General features: G+C 38.2%; 1 protein-coding gene across 2 annotated transcripts in view; it reads left to right on the forward strand.

Annotated features, from left to right (window-relative positions):
- Positions 1 to 15,504, forward strand: part of Nipped-B (Nipped-B cohesin loading factor) — an 804,192-nt gene that overhangs the window by 737,996 nt on the left and 50,692 nt on the right. For both annotated transcript variants that reach the window (XM_068226150.1, XM_068226151.1), the window contains 2 exons: positions 7,599 to 7,745; positions 7,842 to 8,080. In XM_068226150.1, the coding sequence (XP_068082251.1) occupies positions 7,599 to 7,745; positions 7,842 to 8,080 (386 nt within the window). The remainder of the gene's footprint in view (positions 1 to 7,598; positions 7,746 to 7,841; positions 8,081 to 15,504) is intronic.

Below are 15,504 nucleotides of genomic sequence, written 5' to 3' on the forward strand. Positions count from 1 at the left end.
AACCATGAAGCTCTGCGTGCGAAAGATAGTATGAAGTCATTTGAAAGTGTACGCTCAGTGGTAACTTAACTCGTGAACTTCATATCTGCACGCGCTCTAAATAATCGCCAGTTTTCAAAGATGTTACACAAAGTGAAATCTCAAATTGGTTGCCTTGTAATGTACAATAATGTTCACTGGCTGAGCCGTGGGCAAGTCTCCAGAGGTTTGTCGAGCTCTTGGACGAAATTTGCTTCTTCATGATAGAAAAACAGGAAGAATTCCCTGAAGTTGCGGACCCTATTTGACTGTGCGATTGAATCTTTACTCGTGATTTTGCAGCAGTAAACAATGACGTGAATAATGAACTGCAAGGAAAGGGACATACTGCAGATAGATTGTTTGAGATCATAAAATCATTCCAGAGAAACGTGAAGTATTCGTCAGGGATGTTGAAATAAAGACATTTAAGTACTTTCCTTCACTTACAGTATAATTTGAATTGATGTTAAGTTTTGCAGATCAATTAACTTTTGAAGAGACAAAAAGTATTTTTAAGAAGTATGTGGATGTCTTACAGAGTTCAAAACAAGTAGTTTCCAGGATATTTTCCTGATTTCAAGATTTGAAGAAAACATTGTTCTTTATTTCGAAAACCTCATATTGTATAAATGACTGTCATTAAGTTCATTTTTAATTGTTCATTTGGAAATGGATTTGATTGAATTTCAATAAAGTGCTACATGGGTGAACAAATTTGTATAACTTGGTAAAGCAAATCGAATGTGCTGTTGATGGTGAATACACTATCCATAAGCTAGAGAACTTAATACGTGACAGTGGAACAGCCTCCCACAACTGTTTTCGGCCATAAAGAAACTTGCTACAGGGTAACTTACTTTGTTACAAGTTTCACATTAAATGTGAGAACGATATTTTGGTTAAAGTCCATTGGCAATATTAGCATTTTTTATTTTTATATCTGATAATATTTAATGATGAAGTACATTGCAATGGTAGCTTATTATATATATTTTATAAAATGTTATGAATCTCAAAACTAACCAATTTAAAAATGTATTGTATGCAGTATTTGCAAAATACGATCACGGAACATGCAATCTAATTTATTTACACGTTATATATCTAATAAATAAATATATAAATAAGCAGATAAATAAATAAATAAACATATTTGGGAATTAGGAAAGGAAGACAGGGAGGGGTGGGGTTGCAGCCATTCCTTAAAGGAAAATAGTGGCACAGTAAACAGTTGAGAATAGTAAACCAGACTTAAAATGGCACACTGGCCAATGGGATGGGTTTAAGGAATTGTTGAGGAGTATGAAAACAGATATGTACCTTTAAAAGCGGTAAGGAATAGTGAGGACGCATTATATTATAACAGAGAAATAAAGAGATTAAGAAGGAAGTGCAGATTAGAAGAAAGAGTTAGGAATGGTTGCGGGAGTAAGGAGAGATTAATGTGGCACTATATTCCAACCCATAGGCTGCAACACATTTCCAGAAATCTTATCAATCCCAAATGCATTAGGAAAATGAACTCAGCAAAAAAAAAAAAAAAAAAAAAAAAAATCAGGTAAGGATAACATGATGGCAAACATAATTGAGAGCCACGTGAATTTTAAGGAGTAATAGAAGGACATGAATAGATACTTTAAGGCATACACTGGTTCCATGAAGGACAATTCAAGGATCATTAATGAACACAGGGGAGCGTATATGCGAGGACTTATAGAAGGCAGAAGTCTTCAGTCAGCAATATGTAAAGGTAATTGGATATAAAGATAATGTCCTGATAGAGGAGGCAACTAATACTAGTGAAATACTGAAATTTACCTATGATAATAAAGACATTTATAAAAAGATACAAAAGTTGAAAGCCTGAAATGCATTTGGGTTTGATAAGATTTCTAGAAATGTGTTAAAGCCTACAGGTTGAAATATAGTGCCACATCTGAAATACTTATTTGATTACTGTTTGCATGAAGGAGCTATACCAATTTAATGGAGAGTTGCAATATTAACCCCTGTGTACAAGGGAAAGGGTGACAAACATAAAGTGGACAATTACAGGCCATTCGGCTCGACGTGTTGTTAGTAAGCTCTGGTAAAGCATTATTTCTGATTATATTAAACATGTTTGTGAATATACTATCTAGTTTGTTAGAAGGCAGTTCAGATTTAGAAAGGGTTATTCCTGTAATACTCAGCTTGTAGGATTCCAGCAAAATATAGCAAACATTTTAGATTCAGGTCAGATGGACTGTATCGCTATTGACCTATCCAAGGCTTTTGATAGGGTACATCATGGGAGATTACTGATGAAAATGAAGGCAATTCGACTAGACAGCGAGTGGTTGTATAAGTGGTTATATTTCTAGAAAATAGAACTCGGAGAATTAGAGTAGGTGAAGTGTTATCTGATTCTGTATTGATCAAGTGGGGAAATTACTGAACCTTTATTTTTTCATATATATATATAAATGATATGAGTAAAGGAGTGGAATCGGAGGTAAGGCTTTTTGCGGATGATGTTATTCTCTATAGAGTGATAAATAAGTTACAAGATTGTGAGCAACTGCAACGTGACCTCAAAAATGTTGTGAGATGGACAGCAGGCAATGGTATGTTGATAAACGGGGTTAAAAGTCAGGTTGTGAGTTTCACAAATAAGAAAAGTCCTCTCAGTTTTAATTACTGCGTTGATGGGGTGAAAGTACCTTTTGGGGATCATTGTAAGTATCTGGGTGTTAATATACAGAAAGATCTTCATTGGGGTAATCACATAAATAGGATTGTAAATAAAGGGTACACATGGTTATGAGGGTGTTTAGGGGTTGTAGTAAGGATGTAAAGGAGAGTGCATATAAGTCTCTGGTAAGACCCCAACTAGAGTATGGTTCCAGTGTATGGGACCCTCACCAGGATTACCTGATTCAAGAACTCGAAAAAATCCAAAGAAAAGCAGCTCGATTTGTTCTGGGTGATTTCCGACAAAAGAGTAGCGTTACAAAAATGTTGCAATGTTTGGGTTGGGAAGAATTGAGAGAAAGAAGAAGAGCTGCTCGACTAAGTGGTATGTTCCGAGCTGTCAGCGGAGAGATGGCGTGGAATGACATTAGTAGACGAATAAGTTTGAATGGCGTTTATAAAAGTAGGAAAGATCACAATATGAAGATAAAGTTGGAATTCAAGAGGACAAACTGGGGCAAATATTCATTTATAGGAAGGGGAGTTAGGGATTGGAATAACTTACCAAGGGAGATGTTCAATAAATTTCCAATTTCTTTGAAATCATTTAGGAAAAGGCTAGGAAAGCAACAGATAGGGAATCTGCCACCTGGGCGACTGCCCTAAATGCAGATCAGTATTGATTGATTGATTGAAATGAGTTGCAGGATTGTGAGCAACTGCGGAGGACTTAAACAATGTAGTGAGATGGAGAGCAGACAATGGTATGAATGTAAATGCGATGAAAAGTCAGACTGTAAGTTTAATTATTGTATCACCGGGCGAGTTTGCTTGGTTTTTGAGGTATAGATATCCTCATTTTAAAAATCCCCCCCGCTTTTCACCCCCTAAGCGACAGAATATCCAAAAATCCTCCCTTAGTGAGCACCTACACCCTAATATAAATGTATCCCCAAAATTTCATTTCCTTATGTCCGGTAGTTTTGGCTCGGTGAGGATGAATCAGTCAGTCAGTCAGTCAGTCATGACATGTTAATTTTTATATATAGGCCTATATATATTGGGAGTATTTTGTCCCATCATGTATAATGTACTGATTATATTTTCTGATATTCGTTGGTACATCATTTTCATGGGCATACTCAGCTTTGACTGCAAATCTAATATTTTATTCATTAGATTCAGTAGTTTTCTCTAACTTTTGGATAGTTTGCATGTTTTGCCCAGAAATAATGGTGATATATGTCTTGCTTAGGTTTTGGTTCCCTTCCCTATAAGTGATATGTTACATTGCCTTCAAAATTACAGAGAACGAATTCAATTTCCAACTCCTACATTTGGTGGTTGATTTCATTCTTCTTCGCACTGTTAAATTTATATGAAGTGGTGCAATTTCATCTTTCACTTTTACCAACAATACATGTTTATCTCCACGTGATAGTGGCCTTAAGAAGTGGCAAAATTTCCATCTTTTATGGTTGATGGCAACATTGTAAATACAAGAAACTGCATTTAGAGAAATGGTGATGGTACTGTACCAGTATATTATTTGATATGTTTGAACAGGGGGATGTGTATTGATGGAAGTACAACCCCTATTTACTGTACCTTACAAGATAAGGAGATACAGTAGAACATATCTGTAATCACTGTCTGTCAGCAGCTTACAATATTCCAAAATACTCTCTTGGTGACATATTTATGAATAACGTTTCATTACGATGATGTCAGAGTTATTTCAAGTCCTGTGTTCATTAAAGTCAAAAGCATGAGTTGCATAAATCACATCATCTTTTCGATGGTGTGTTGGTCACATTTTATGAAACTAGAGTGAAAGCTGAAGAAATTCTTCCTATCAAACCTGTTAGTTTTTTTTTTTTTTTTTCCCCACTGAGTAAGTAGGCCGTGCTTTTAGTGTTGCGCAACCGTGAGCTTTCATCCAGGAAATAGTGGGTTCGAACCCCACTGTCGGCAGCCCTGAAAATGGTTTTCCGTGGTTTCCAACCTTCATACCAAGCATATGCTTGTGCTGTTCCGTAACCCTATGCCGTACTTTGACGGAATGTTCCGTCCAGCGAGCGAGAGGTGCTAACATACTTTGACGGACACTTCCATCCGCGCGCATGGACTATCTACTGACACATTTTTACGGTTACCAAATTTGTTCTATAAGTTTTAAAATGTAACCAACAGATGTCAGGAACTACCTGAACTTCATTTTTATATCATAAACGATAACTCGCTCCTGGAATAAGAAAAATAAAATGCACCTCACCGCGTGTTTTTTGTAAATAGGTATGGCAGCGACCTGATGGAATTTGGATGATGTTATTCATGATTGTCTTGAGAATATTGATCTTGAGATTCGCTATGAAAGTGTGCGAAGTGAAAATAATTCATCTTCAAATGATATTGGTGAAGGTGAATCTGATTCTCTTTCCGAAGTGCCAGCGCCAATGGATAATTCAAGATTTACACAAGATGTAACAACATCAACAGGTAGGAACGTCAGTAATGACTGGATTTGGGAACTTGATGCTAGTAAACGTTCTGATGTCACGAGTAAGCCAATTTGTGAAATTCACTCTGTAATAAAGAGAAGGTTAGGAGATAATCCAGCAGAACTATAAGTGGTCAGTGAATTTCTAACCCCATAGTTCTGGGATCATATAACAAATGAAACCAATACTTATGTCTGTAAATATCTTGCATCTTTACCAAATTCTCTTCACACTGGTAATATTCACTGGATACCTCAGGGCTGATTTTTCTGGCTTCTACCCATCAAAAATGTAGGGTTGATGCATAAGTTTGTGCAGTATTCTTTTGGGTTGGCAACAATGCGACGTGAAGGGATTGCTTATCATTATTCCGTTGTTGTAATTGAGTTTGGAGTTTGTGTATTTTGAAACACAGGTTTTCCTGATTGTGAATGTATTATTTGTATATATTTCAGACAAACAGATATGGAATGTCAAGTTGAAAAAAGTGAGCATTTCCGACACATTTAACAGAGGATCCAGTGTAGCAGGAGCTGCAAGAACAATTTGTGAATCAAACGGGAACTAAGCTATTGCTGAAAGAACAACACAAAATTGGTTTTTCCGCTTTCAAGCAGAATGGTTTGACTTGTCTGATGATCCATGTTCTGGAAGACTTTCAGATTTTGACGAAAATCGCTTGAATGAGTTGCTTCATGAGAATCCTCATCAAACAACGCGGGAAATTGCACGAATTTTTTAATGTGATCAGTCAGCTATTGTATGCCATTAGCATTCGATGGGTAAGGTACAGAAGTTGGGTACATGGGTACCACCAGTGCTAAGTGACAGTAACAAAAATCGAGTAAACATCAGTTCGTCATTGCTTGCCCGGCACCGGTTGGCTTGTGATAGGCACGAAGCATTCCTTTCAAACACTGTTACCGGTGACAAGAAATTGTGCCTGTATGTCAACATGAAGAAGAGGCAAGCAACTCCCCGTGCCAAGGATAGTGCCCATCCATAGAAGATCATGTTGTGTGTTTGGTAGAACAAAGATGGCATTCTTCACCATGAACTTCTTCCGAAAAATGTAACAATTACTTCTGTTGTGTATCGTGACCAGGTAAGATGGCTTTGCCATTGCCGTTGACAACAAAAGACAAGGACAACAGCCAGTCTCATTGCTCCATGAAAACACTCGTCTGCATACAGCGCAATTGACCAAAGGTGTGATTGCTGAACTTGGCTAGGAACCTCTTCCTCATCCTCCGTATTATCCTGGCGTTGGCCCCTCAGATACCCATCTTTTCCGCTCTCTTTCTAATCACATTCAGGGGCAAGTGTTTCCTGACAAAGTTTCTCTTGACCAATGGCTAACAGATTTCTTCCATTCAAAAGTAAAACAGTTCTACAGGCGAGGCATTCAACTGCTACCTGAACGTTGACAGGTAATAGAGAGTGGAGGTGAATAGGTCACCGAGTGATCGTGAGTTACAGTGCGTGACAGTCACAGTAAAATAAAATAAATTATAAAATATAATAACTGCACGAACTTATGCATCGACCCAATTGCTCCAATTCAGAAGGAATTATAGCCTTCCAGGCGACGCAGAGTGGTGTAGCACGGGGACTCTGCAGGGATACCTCATTAGCACGGGGACTCTGCAGGGATACCTCATTAGAGTATCTCAAATGAGAGGTCTTCTCCAAACTATAAATGTAGAGTGTTTTGTTTATATGTGTATAAATCTGTGTATATATTCATCTACATTTCCTTAAAATAACTGAAAAAATAAGTACTATGTAAGGGCACAATTTTTTCCAAAAAAAATGGTAGGCCAAAGGGTTAATTAAGGCTATGGCCACTACCTTCCCACTCCTATTCCTTTCATATCCCATTGTTTTCAGAAGACCTGTCTGTGACGGTAGGATGTAATCACACACAGTAGGACTTAAAGCGACATGTAAAAAGAAATTATTTTCTTCTCTTTGTCTACACACTTTTTTCTCAGTTTTAAGATTGTGGATGGTTGTGATGCTTGTAATCGTGGACATAATGTAAGGTATTACTGCTATTTATGCATCTGTCAGTTGAGGCAGTAAAAAGCTATTTATACAAAAGGTAATTTCTGAGCTTTCCTTTTTTTTTTAACTAGTAACCTGATTTATTAATTACCTGACTGTTGGTTTATCTTGTTGAGATGTTTTCTTGATATTTTGTTATACACAGAGGAAACCTGTAGTGAGATATTTAAGTGGACATTAATTGTAGGAGATATTTAAGTGGACAATGTAGATACAAATGATATAAATTGTTTGGCTTTTAGCAGAGTGCAGCGTTGTGTTGTGAAGTTCTCTTGTATTTATTTCTTTTTCATTCATAATTGGTAATAATACATGTTTCCTTTCTCCTTATTTCAGAAAACCAGCCTTTCACAAATGTTGTATTTGTCAGATAATTTGGCGTACTTCCCATATCAAGTACAAGATGAGCCACTGTTCATTATTCATCACATTGATATAATGATATCTGTTTCTGGCACCAATCTTCTTCAGGCCTTCCGAGAGGTGAGACATTTTTATTTATATTCATTTTCCGTCTCAGAGATTGTATTTATATTCTTTGAATGTCAGGTAGATGTTTCTTTGCTCTGTGTGTTGTAGGCATTGCTTCCTCCAAATAACCCTGACAGTCAGACTGTAAAACCTACTCTAGACTCTGGTGGTGCAGCCATACCATCATATTTAGAGGAGGAAGATGATGATGAAGATGAGAATTCTCTTTTAAGTAGAGTACCTGAGGACACTTCTGTGTTGCAAGATTGTATTACGGCTTCTCAAGGATGCCTCCTTCTTCTTGTGCTAAAACAACATCTGAAGGATCTGTACGGAATAAGTGATGCGTAAGTAATATTTCTTGAATTTCATGTTTTCATCTTGAGGGAGGTACTCATATTTGGCATCATAAAAGTAACTATTACAACTTATTACCGTATTTCTCCAAATCCAAGACGACAGCTTTTTTTCTTCAGAATCTCCATGTGAAAAATCAAGGGTTGTCTTGCATTTGCGACCTGGCAGTAATGAACACCACTGGCAGCTACCCTGGGAACCACGCTGCTTCCCTTCACCCCTCGCGCATGCATAAAACTCTACCTTCAACGTCCACAGCTTTATTAGGCCTAGAGGCTACATCGCTAGCCACGGCAACCAGTTGTACAGTGCCTCTGTGTAACATCTACTTGGTGGAAAACAGGCTCGCAGCATAGGCGATCGGGCGAGCGACGATCCCCAGAATAGATTTTTTTTTTAATGTCGCGTTATTAACCCGTACAGAGAAGTTTCTCAAATCGGCAGAAAGGCATCAAAACATGCGAGCCTTCGAATTCTTAGGAAGGCCATGACTACTCAGTGGCAGAGTTATAACATGTCTACTGTACCTGACAGTAAAATTAAAAGTTTTACAGACAGCAGGAATATTTTCGTGATAGATCTTCATATTGTAAACATTCGTGGAACAGGTATTGCTGACATACAGTAGAAGTCCGTTATAGCGAGAATTCATAACTGCGAAAAATGTGCTCACTTTAGCGGATTGTTGTTACATCCGATTTTTCGTAAAAGTCTGAAAAAACCGCATACACACTAAAATCGGTATGAAATGGCAATCGGGTTGTCAAAACTTGCCTTGAAATATGTGTTGATTCCCATAGAGAACCTGAAATATTTGTTCCGAATGAGTAAATTTATAAAACCAGTATAGTTACTTCAGCTTTTGTTTCTAACAAGTTAACTACTGCTATCGGCCATGTTATTTATGCATTTATTGCAAAAATGTGTTATCCTCTTTCGTTTCGAATTTTCTTTAGAGATCAGCAGTCGACGGGTATTACTAATCGACTCCGATATTGGTATTATAAATTTACTCATTCGGGACAAATATTTCAGGTTCCCTATGGGAATCAACATCTATATCATCTGATGGCCTGTTAGGCACTAATATTTGAAAATGAGACAAAGTCTCTCATAGTGCATTGGCACTGCCGGCGGCTCCAACTAGCCTACGCAGTAGCCTCCATGGTATATTCACTAGCCATGCGTTTTGGTAGGTGTGCTATTTACCAACTTATGAACCCAACTTAGCACACTGGAGCAAAATGCTGGCAAGCAGGAATGAGTTAGCTGGAAAATTTATAATGTCCAATAAAGGACCAACTATATTGGTATTATAAAACTTGCCTTTTCATGGATGATATCCCTGCTATGGTTTACTTGTTTGTTATTTTTCGAAATCTGATACTGCATGAAAGTGTGTGTTTAATTTCATTCTGAAAAAAATATAGTATCACTCCATAGTCCTCTGTGGCAAACATTTCAGTTTTCTTCTTCAAACGGCGTCACCTAACCTTACTGTATATATATCATGAAAACATATTTCAAGTGCATGTAGAGGAATGATAACCTCCTTGCTATAAATTTACATGGGAATAGCCTTTCCGAAATTTAACTAGACAAAACAAAATATAAACTATCCTTTGAAATCAGTGATGTACTTTGCCATATCTTGATGTGTATCACATTCTAACGTAATTTCAGTATATAACATTAAAATTAAGCGTTCATTTATTCAGCCTTTTATTAATGAGTTAACAACTGCTGTCGACCACGTTATTTACGTATTTATTACAAAAACATGTTCTCTTCTTCCGTTTCTAATTTTCATTACGGAACACCAGTTCACGGCTATTCATAATTGTCTCCGACATTGCCTTCGAACGTCGGCGAGAGAGTTCTCTTGTGAACATAACGAGGAAACTATACCGATTGTGACCAGTCGCATGCAACATAATCGCTGGGGTGCATAAATGTCGGTAACAAAAAAAAAAAAAAAAAAAAAAAAATGTGCACGCTTAATCGCTCGTAATTACGGATGCATCAGTGATACGGGTCTCGCCATAACTGAAGGATAATACACAGTTTAATATAGAAATTTTGAAGGGAGAAACAGAACCTGTAGTTATAATGGGGTTCTCATTATAAGCCGTACTCGCTATATCAGACTTCTACTGTATTTTCAACGAGTTCTTGTCAGTATTATGATACCAGTTTCGAGTTAATGGTTACTAAACCTGTGGAAATGAAGAATAATTGTGCAGCCATAAGAAAATACGGCACTAAGCTCGATAGCTGCAGTCGCTTATGTGCAGCCAGTATTCGGGAGATAGTGGGTTCGAATCCCACTATCGGCAGCCCTGAAGATAGTTTTCCGTGTTTTCCCATTTTCACACCAGGCAAATGCTGGGACTGTACCTTAATTAAGTCCACGGCCACTTCCTTCCTACTTCTAGCCCTTTCCTGTCCCATTGTCGCCATAAGACCTATCTGTGTCGGTGCAACATAAATCAACTTGTAAAAAAAAAATATATGGTATAAGTAAAGCCGATGTTTTGTGTTGGCCTGAAGACAAAGATAGCTTAAAAATGCATTCAGTGGCCTGCAACAAGGACGCTTTAAAGAAATCGAAGATTAAATTGTCCGTGAAAAACTCAAGGGCGGAATGGCCATACCCCGGTGCAATAAACTTGTTGACCTTCAGCGTCCTCGTCTTCATTATACATTGCTAGTCGCTGAAGATGCTCAAAGCTGGCAAGCGAGACGGGCATTTAGCGGCAGCCGATTGTACATGACGCTTAGTAAAATTAACAGTTTTATAGACAACAGGAGTATTCTCCTGATGGATTATCGTATTGTAGAGACATGGAACAAGTATTACCAGCAAATTTTCTTCGATATTATTATGTCAGTTTTAATTTAATTGTTACGAAACTCACGCAAATAAAGAATAATGTGCAGCCGCAAGAAAATATGGAATAACTAAATCCAGTGTTCAGCGTTGGCATGAAAACAAAGATAGTCTAAAAATGTGTACTGTACATGAAAGGCATTTGTATGATTTCACAAAGCACTTTTTAAGCCTGATTTAATTTATTTAAGGATTAATAATAATAATAATAATAATAATAATAATAATCGTATGGCCTCAGCTACCGGGTGCAGACATTACTCTAGGCCTACTAGATGGCAGACCGAGTAAACCAAAACTCTCTTGGGCGTCTATGGCTGAGATTTAATTAATTTTGTCGGATAAACACCAAATGTGTTACCAGAGATCTTTGACATGCCAACATCATACGACATGGAGTGTCAAATGGACTTTTTTCCCGCCCTTCAAAAATCCGACTACCTCTGCCGTAATACCAATATAAATGGTCCGTTATTGGACATTATAAATTTTCCAGCTAGCTCATTCTTGGTTGCCAGCGTTTCGCCCTCGTGTGCTAGGGTGGGCTTATCAGTTGGTACCTAGCACACCTACCAATACGCTGGCTAGTGCATACCGTGGAGGCCACTGCGTAGGCTAACTGGAGCCACCGGCAGTGCCAATGCACTAAGAGACTTTGTCTCATCACTAAAAATTGATGCCTGCTTGGCCATCAGATGATATACATGTTGATTCCCATAGGGAATCTGAAATATTTGTCCTGAATGAGCAAATTTATAATACCAATATAAATGGTCCGTTATTGGACATTATAAATTTTCCAGCTAGCTCATTCTTGGTTGCCAGCGTTTCGCCCTCGTGTGCTAGGGTGGGCTCATCAGTTGGTACCTAGCACACCTACCAATACGCTGGCTAGTGCATACCGTGGAGGCCACTGCGTAGGCTAACTGGAGCCACCGGCAGTGCCAATGCACTAAGAGACTTTGTCTCATCACTAAAAATTGATGCCTGCTTGGCCATCAGATGATATACATGTTGATTCCCATAGGGAATCTGAAATATTTGTCCTGAATGAGCAAATTTATAATACCAATATAAATGGTCCGTTATTGGACATTATAAATTTTCCAGCTAGCTCATTCTTGGTTGCCAGCGTTTCGCCCTCGTGTGCTAGGGTGGGCTCATCAGTTGGTACCTAGCACACCTACCAATACGCTGGCTAGTGCATACCGTGGAGGCCACTGCGTAGGCTAACTGGAGCCACCGGCAGTGCCAATGCACTAAGAGACTTTGTCTCATCACTAAAAATTGATGCCTGCTTGGCCATCAGATGATATACATGTTGATTCCCATAGGGAATCTGAAATATTTGTCCTGAATGAGCAAATTTATAATACCAATATAAATGGTCCGTTATTGGACATTATAAATTTTCCAGCTAGCTCATTCTTGGTTGCCAGCGTTTCGCCCTCGTGTGCTAGGGTGGGCTCATCAGTTGGTACCTAGCACACCTACCAATACGCTGGCTAGTGCATACCGTGGAGGCCACTGAGCTAGCTGGAAAATTTATAATGTCCAATAACGGACCATTTATATTGGTATTATAAATTTGCTCATTCAGGACAAATATTTCAGATTCCCTATGGGAATCAACATGTATATCATCTGATGGCCAAGCAGGCATCAATTTTTAGTGATGAGACAAAGTCTCTTAGTGCATTGGCACTGCCGGTGGCTCCAGTTAGCCTACGCAGTGGCCTCCACGGTATGCACTAGCCAGCGTATTGGTAGGTGTGCTAGGTACCAACTGATGAGCCCACCCTAGCACACGAGGGCGAAACGCTGGCAACCAAGAATGAGCTAGCTGGAAAATTTATAATGTCCAATAACGGACCATTTATATTGGTATTATAAATTTGCTCATTCAGGACAAATATTTCAGATTCCCTATGGGAATCAACATGTATATCATCTGATGGCCAAGCAGGCATCAATTTTTAGTGATGAGACAAAGTCTCTTAGTGCATTGGCACTGCCGGTGGCTCCAGTTAGCCTACGCAGTGGCCTCCACGGTATGCACTAGCCAGCGTATTGGTAGGTGTGCTAGGTACCAACTGATGAGCCCACCCTAGCACACGAGGGCGAAACGCTGGCAACCAAGAATGAGCTAGCTGGAAAATTTATAATGTCCAATAACGGACCATTTATATTGGTATTATAAATTTGCTCATTCAGGACAAATATTTCAGATTCCCTATGGGAATCAACATGTATATCATCTGATGGCCAAGCAGGCATCAATTTTTAGTGATGAGACAAAGTCTCTTAGTGCATTGGCACTGCCGGTGGCTCCAGTTAGCCTACGCAGTGGCCTCCACGGTATGCACTAGCCAGCGTATTGGTAGGTGTGCTAGGTACCAACTGATGAGCCCACCCTAGCACACGAGGGCGAAACGCTGGCAACCAAGAATGAGCTAGCTGGAAAATTTATAATGTCCAATAACGGACCATTTATATTGGTATTATAAATTTGCTCATTCAGGACAAATATTTCAGATTCCCTATGGGAATCAACATGTATATTACCTCTGCCGTGTTTGAACCCGCTGTCTTGGGGTCTGGAGACCGATGCTCTACCACTGATCCACAGGGGCAGCTTATTTGAAGGAAAAATTGGAAGTAGTCTTGGATTTGGAGATATATGGTACTTGAAATTACCCATCTATCCTGTGTATCACATTTGTTTATCACCCATAATGGTTTGATAGATATTGTTGCCTAGTTAAATATAGGAAACTAGGCATTTGTTGATAAATTTGGTTTTGTTGATACTTGTAGTGTTACATTGTGCTATTTTAAATAGAATTCTGGTCATCTTATTTTATTGTTGGTTTATCACATAGTTTTATTCATATGTCAAATGATTAAATCATTTTATAGTGTTACTTATCTTGGGAGTAATATTTGCTTACGGTAGTTCGGAACAAATGGAACATATAATTATCAACATGTGGAACATACAATAGTTAAATAATACTCTACAATTAACATAAATTATAATTTAACTTAATACTGAATAATGTGATAGATACCCTTATCCCTTTTTTCTATGGGGTTGAGTATGAAGTGAGAAATCTTTGTATCTAGTTTTACAACTGGATGCCCTTCCTGACGTCAACCTCATCAGAGGAGTTGATAAGATGAAATGAATCACGTGATATAAGAGCAACTAAAACTGTCTGTATATACTTTATACAGTATGTAGGCCTAAAAGTCATGTGTTCACCATTTATTGTCTTTTTAAATTTAGAAATACTGCCTTCCAACGAAAATAGCCAGTAAAATTCAGAATATATTCATAAGTTTGTCAGAGAATAGTGTAGAATGTTTAGATGGACAATTTATAGCCTAGAAGTCCTGTGTTCACTGCACAAAATTTGAGGTTATCACACATTGGACCCCCCACTTTTTTTTTTCTGTAAAAGTGGGGGGAAAAGGGGTCAAATATGGTAGGTAACTTAACATGATTAGTACATAGAAATTAAAGTCTCAGCACTAGAATATTAGATTTTTTTTCTCAGAGTTTTTATTCTCATGTGTAATATAAACCATGTTCATATGAGTACACCAGGCAAGAGTGAGAGCATTTCTAGTTTTCATTCCATCATTAATATCCGTGTAAATATTTTAATGGATTAAAAGTATTTTGTCAACCAGGTGAACTAAAATAGAAATCAATGGTGAGCTGTCTGTATTAATAGGCCTTATGAAAGAAAGAAAGAAAGAAAGAAAGAAAGTAGAACTGGCTGAGTCATCAAAGAGGCTGCATCTGAATGTGTTAGGAGTTAACGATAGTCGGGTGAAGGGAGATAATGGGGAAGAGATATGAGATTGTAATAGGTTCTTAACAGTTGTAAAAAAGGGACGGGCAGAGTGTGGAGTGGGACTGTTCATCAGGAACACTATTGCACACAACATAGTTTATGTTTGGCACTTAATGATCCAATGATGAGGATAGATTTAGCAGTTTGAGGAATTAGGACGAGAATTGTCTCAGTGTATTCACCATGTGAAGATGCAGATGGGGATGAAGTTGACAAATTTTATGAAGGACTGATTGACATCGTAGTAAGGGTCAACAGCAAGGATAGGATAGTGCTAATGGGCAATTTCAATGCGAGAGTTGGAAATAGAACTGAGAAATATGACAATGGAATGTGTGAATGTGGGAAAGATACGAAAGCTGATAGGGATGGGAAGCGTTAACTGGACTTCTGTGCTATTATGCGATCAGCAGTTATGAATATATTCCTCCAGCATAAGGTAATTCACCACTACACATGAGAAGATAGGGAACCAGATCCATAGTAGTCTGTATCATAACAGTCTTTGAATTCAGGAAATTTGTTAGGAATGTGCGGACATTCTGGGCAATTTTTTTATGACGCAGACCACTGTCTGATCTGTAGTGAACTAAGTTATTTCTAGGCATAGGTTAGAGAAAGTGAAGTCTGTCTGCAGACAAATTAGGGTGGAGAATTTCCA

This window comes from Anabrus simplex, chromosome 2 (assembly GCF_040414725.1).
Source record: "Anabrus simplex isolate iqAnaSimp1 chromosome 2, ASM4041472v1, whole genome shotgun sequence".
NCBI classification, from domain to species: Eukaryota; Metazoa; Arthropoda; class Insecta; order Orthoptera; family Tettigoniidae; genus Anabrus; species Anabrus simplex.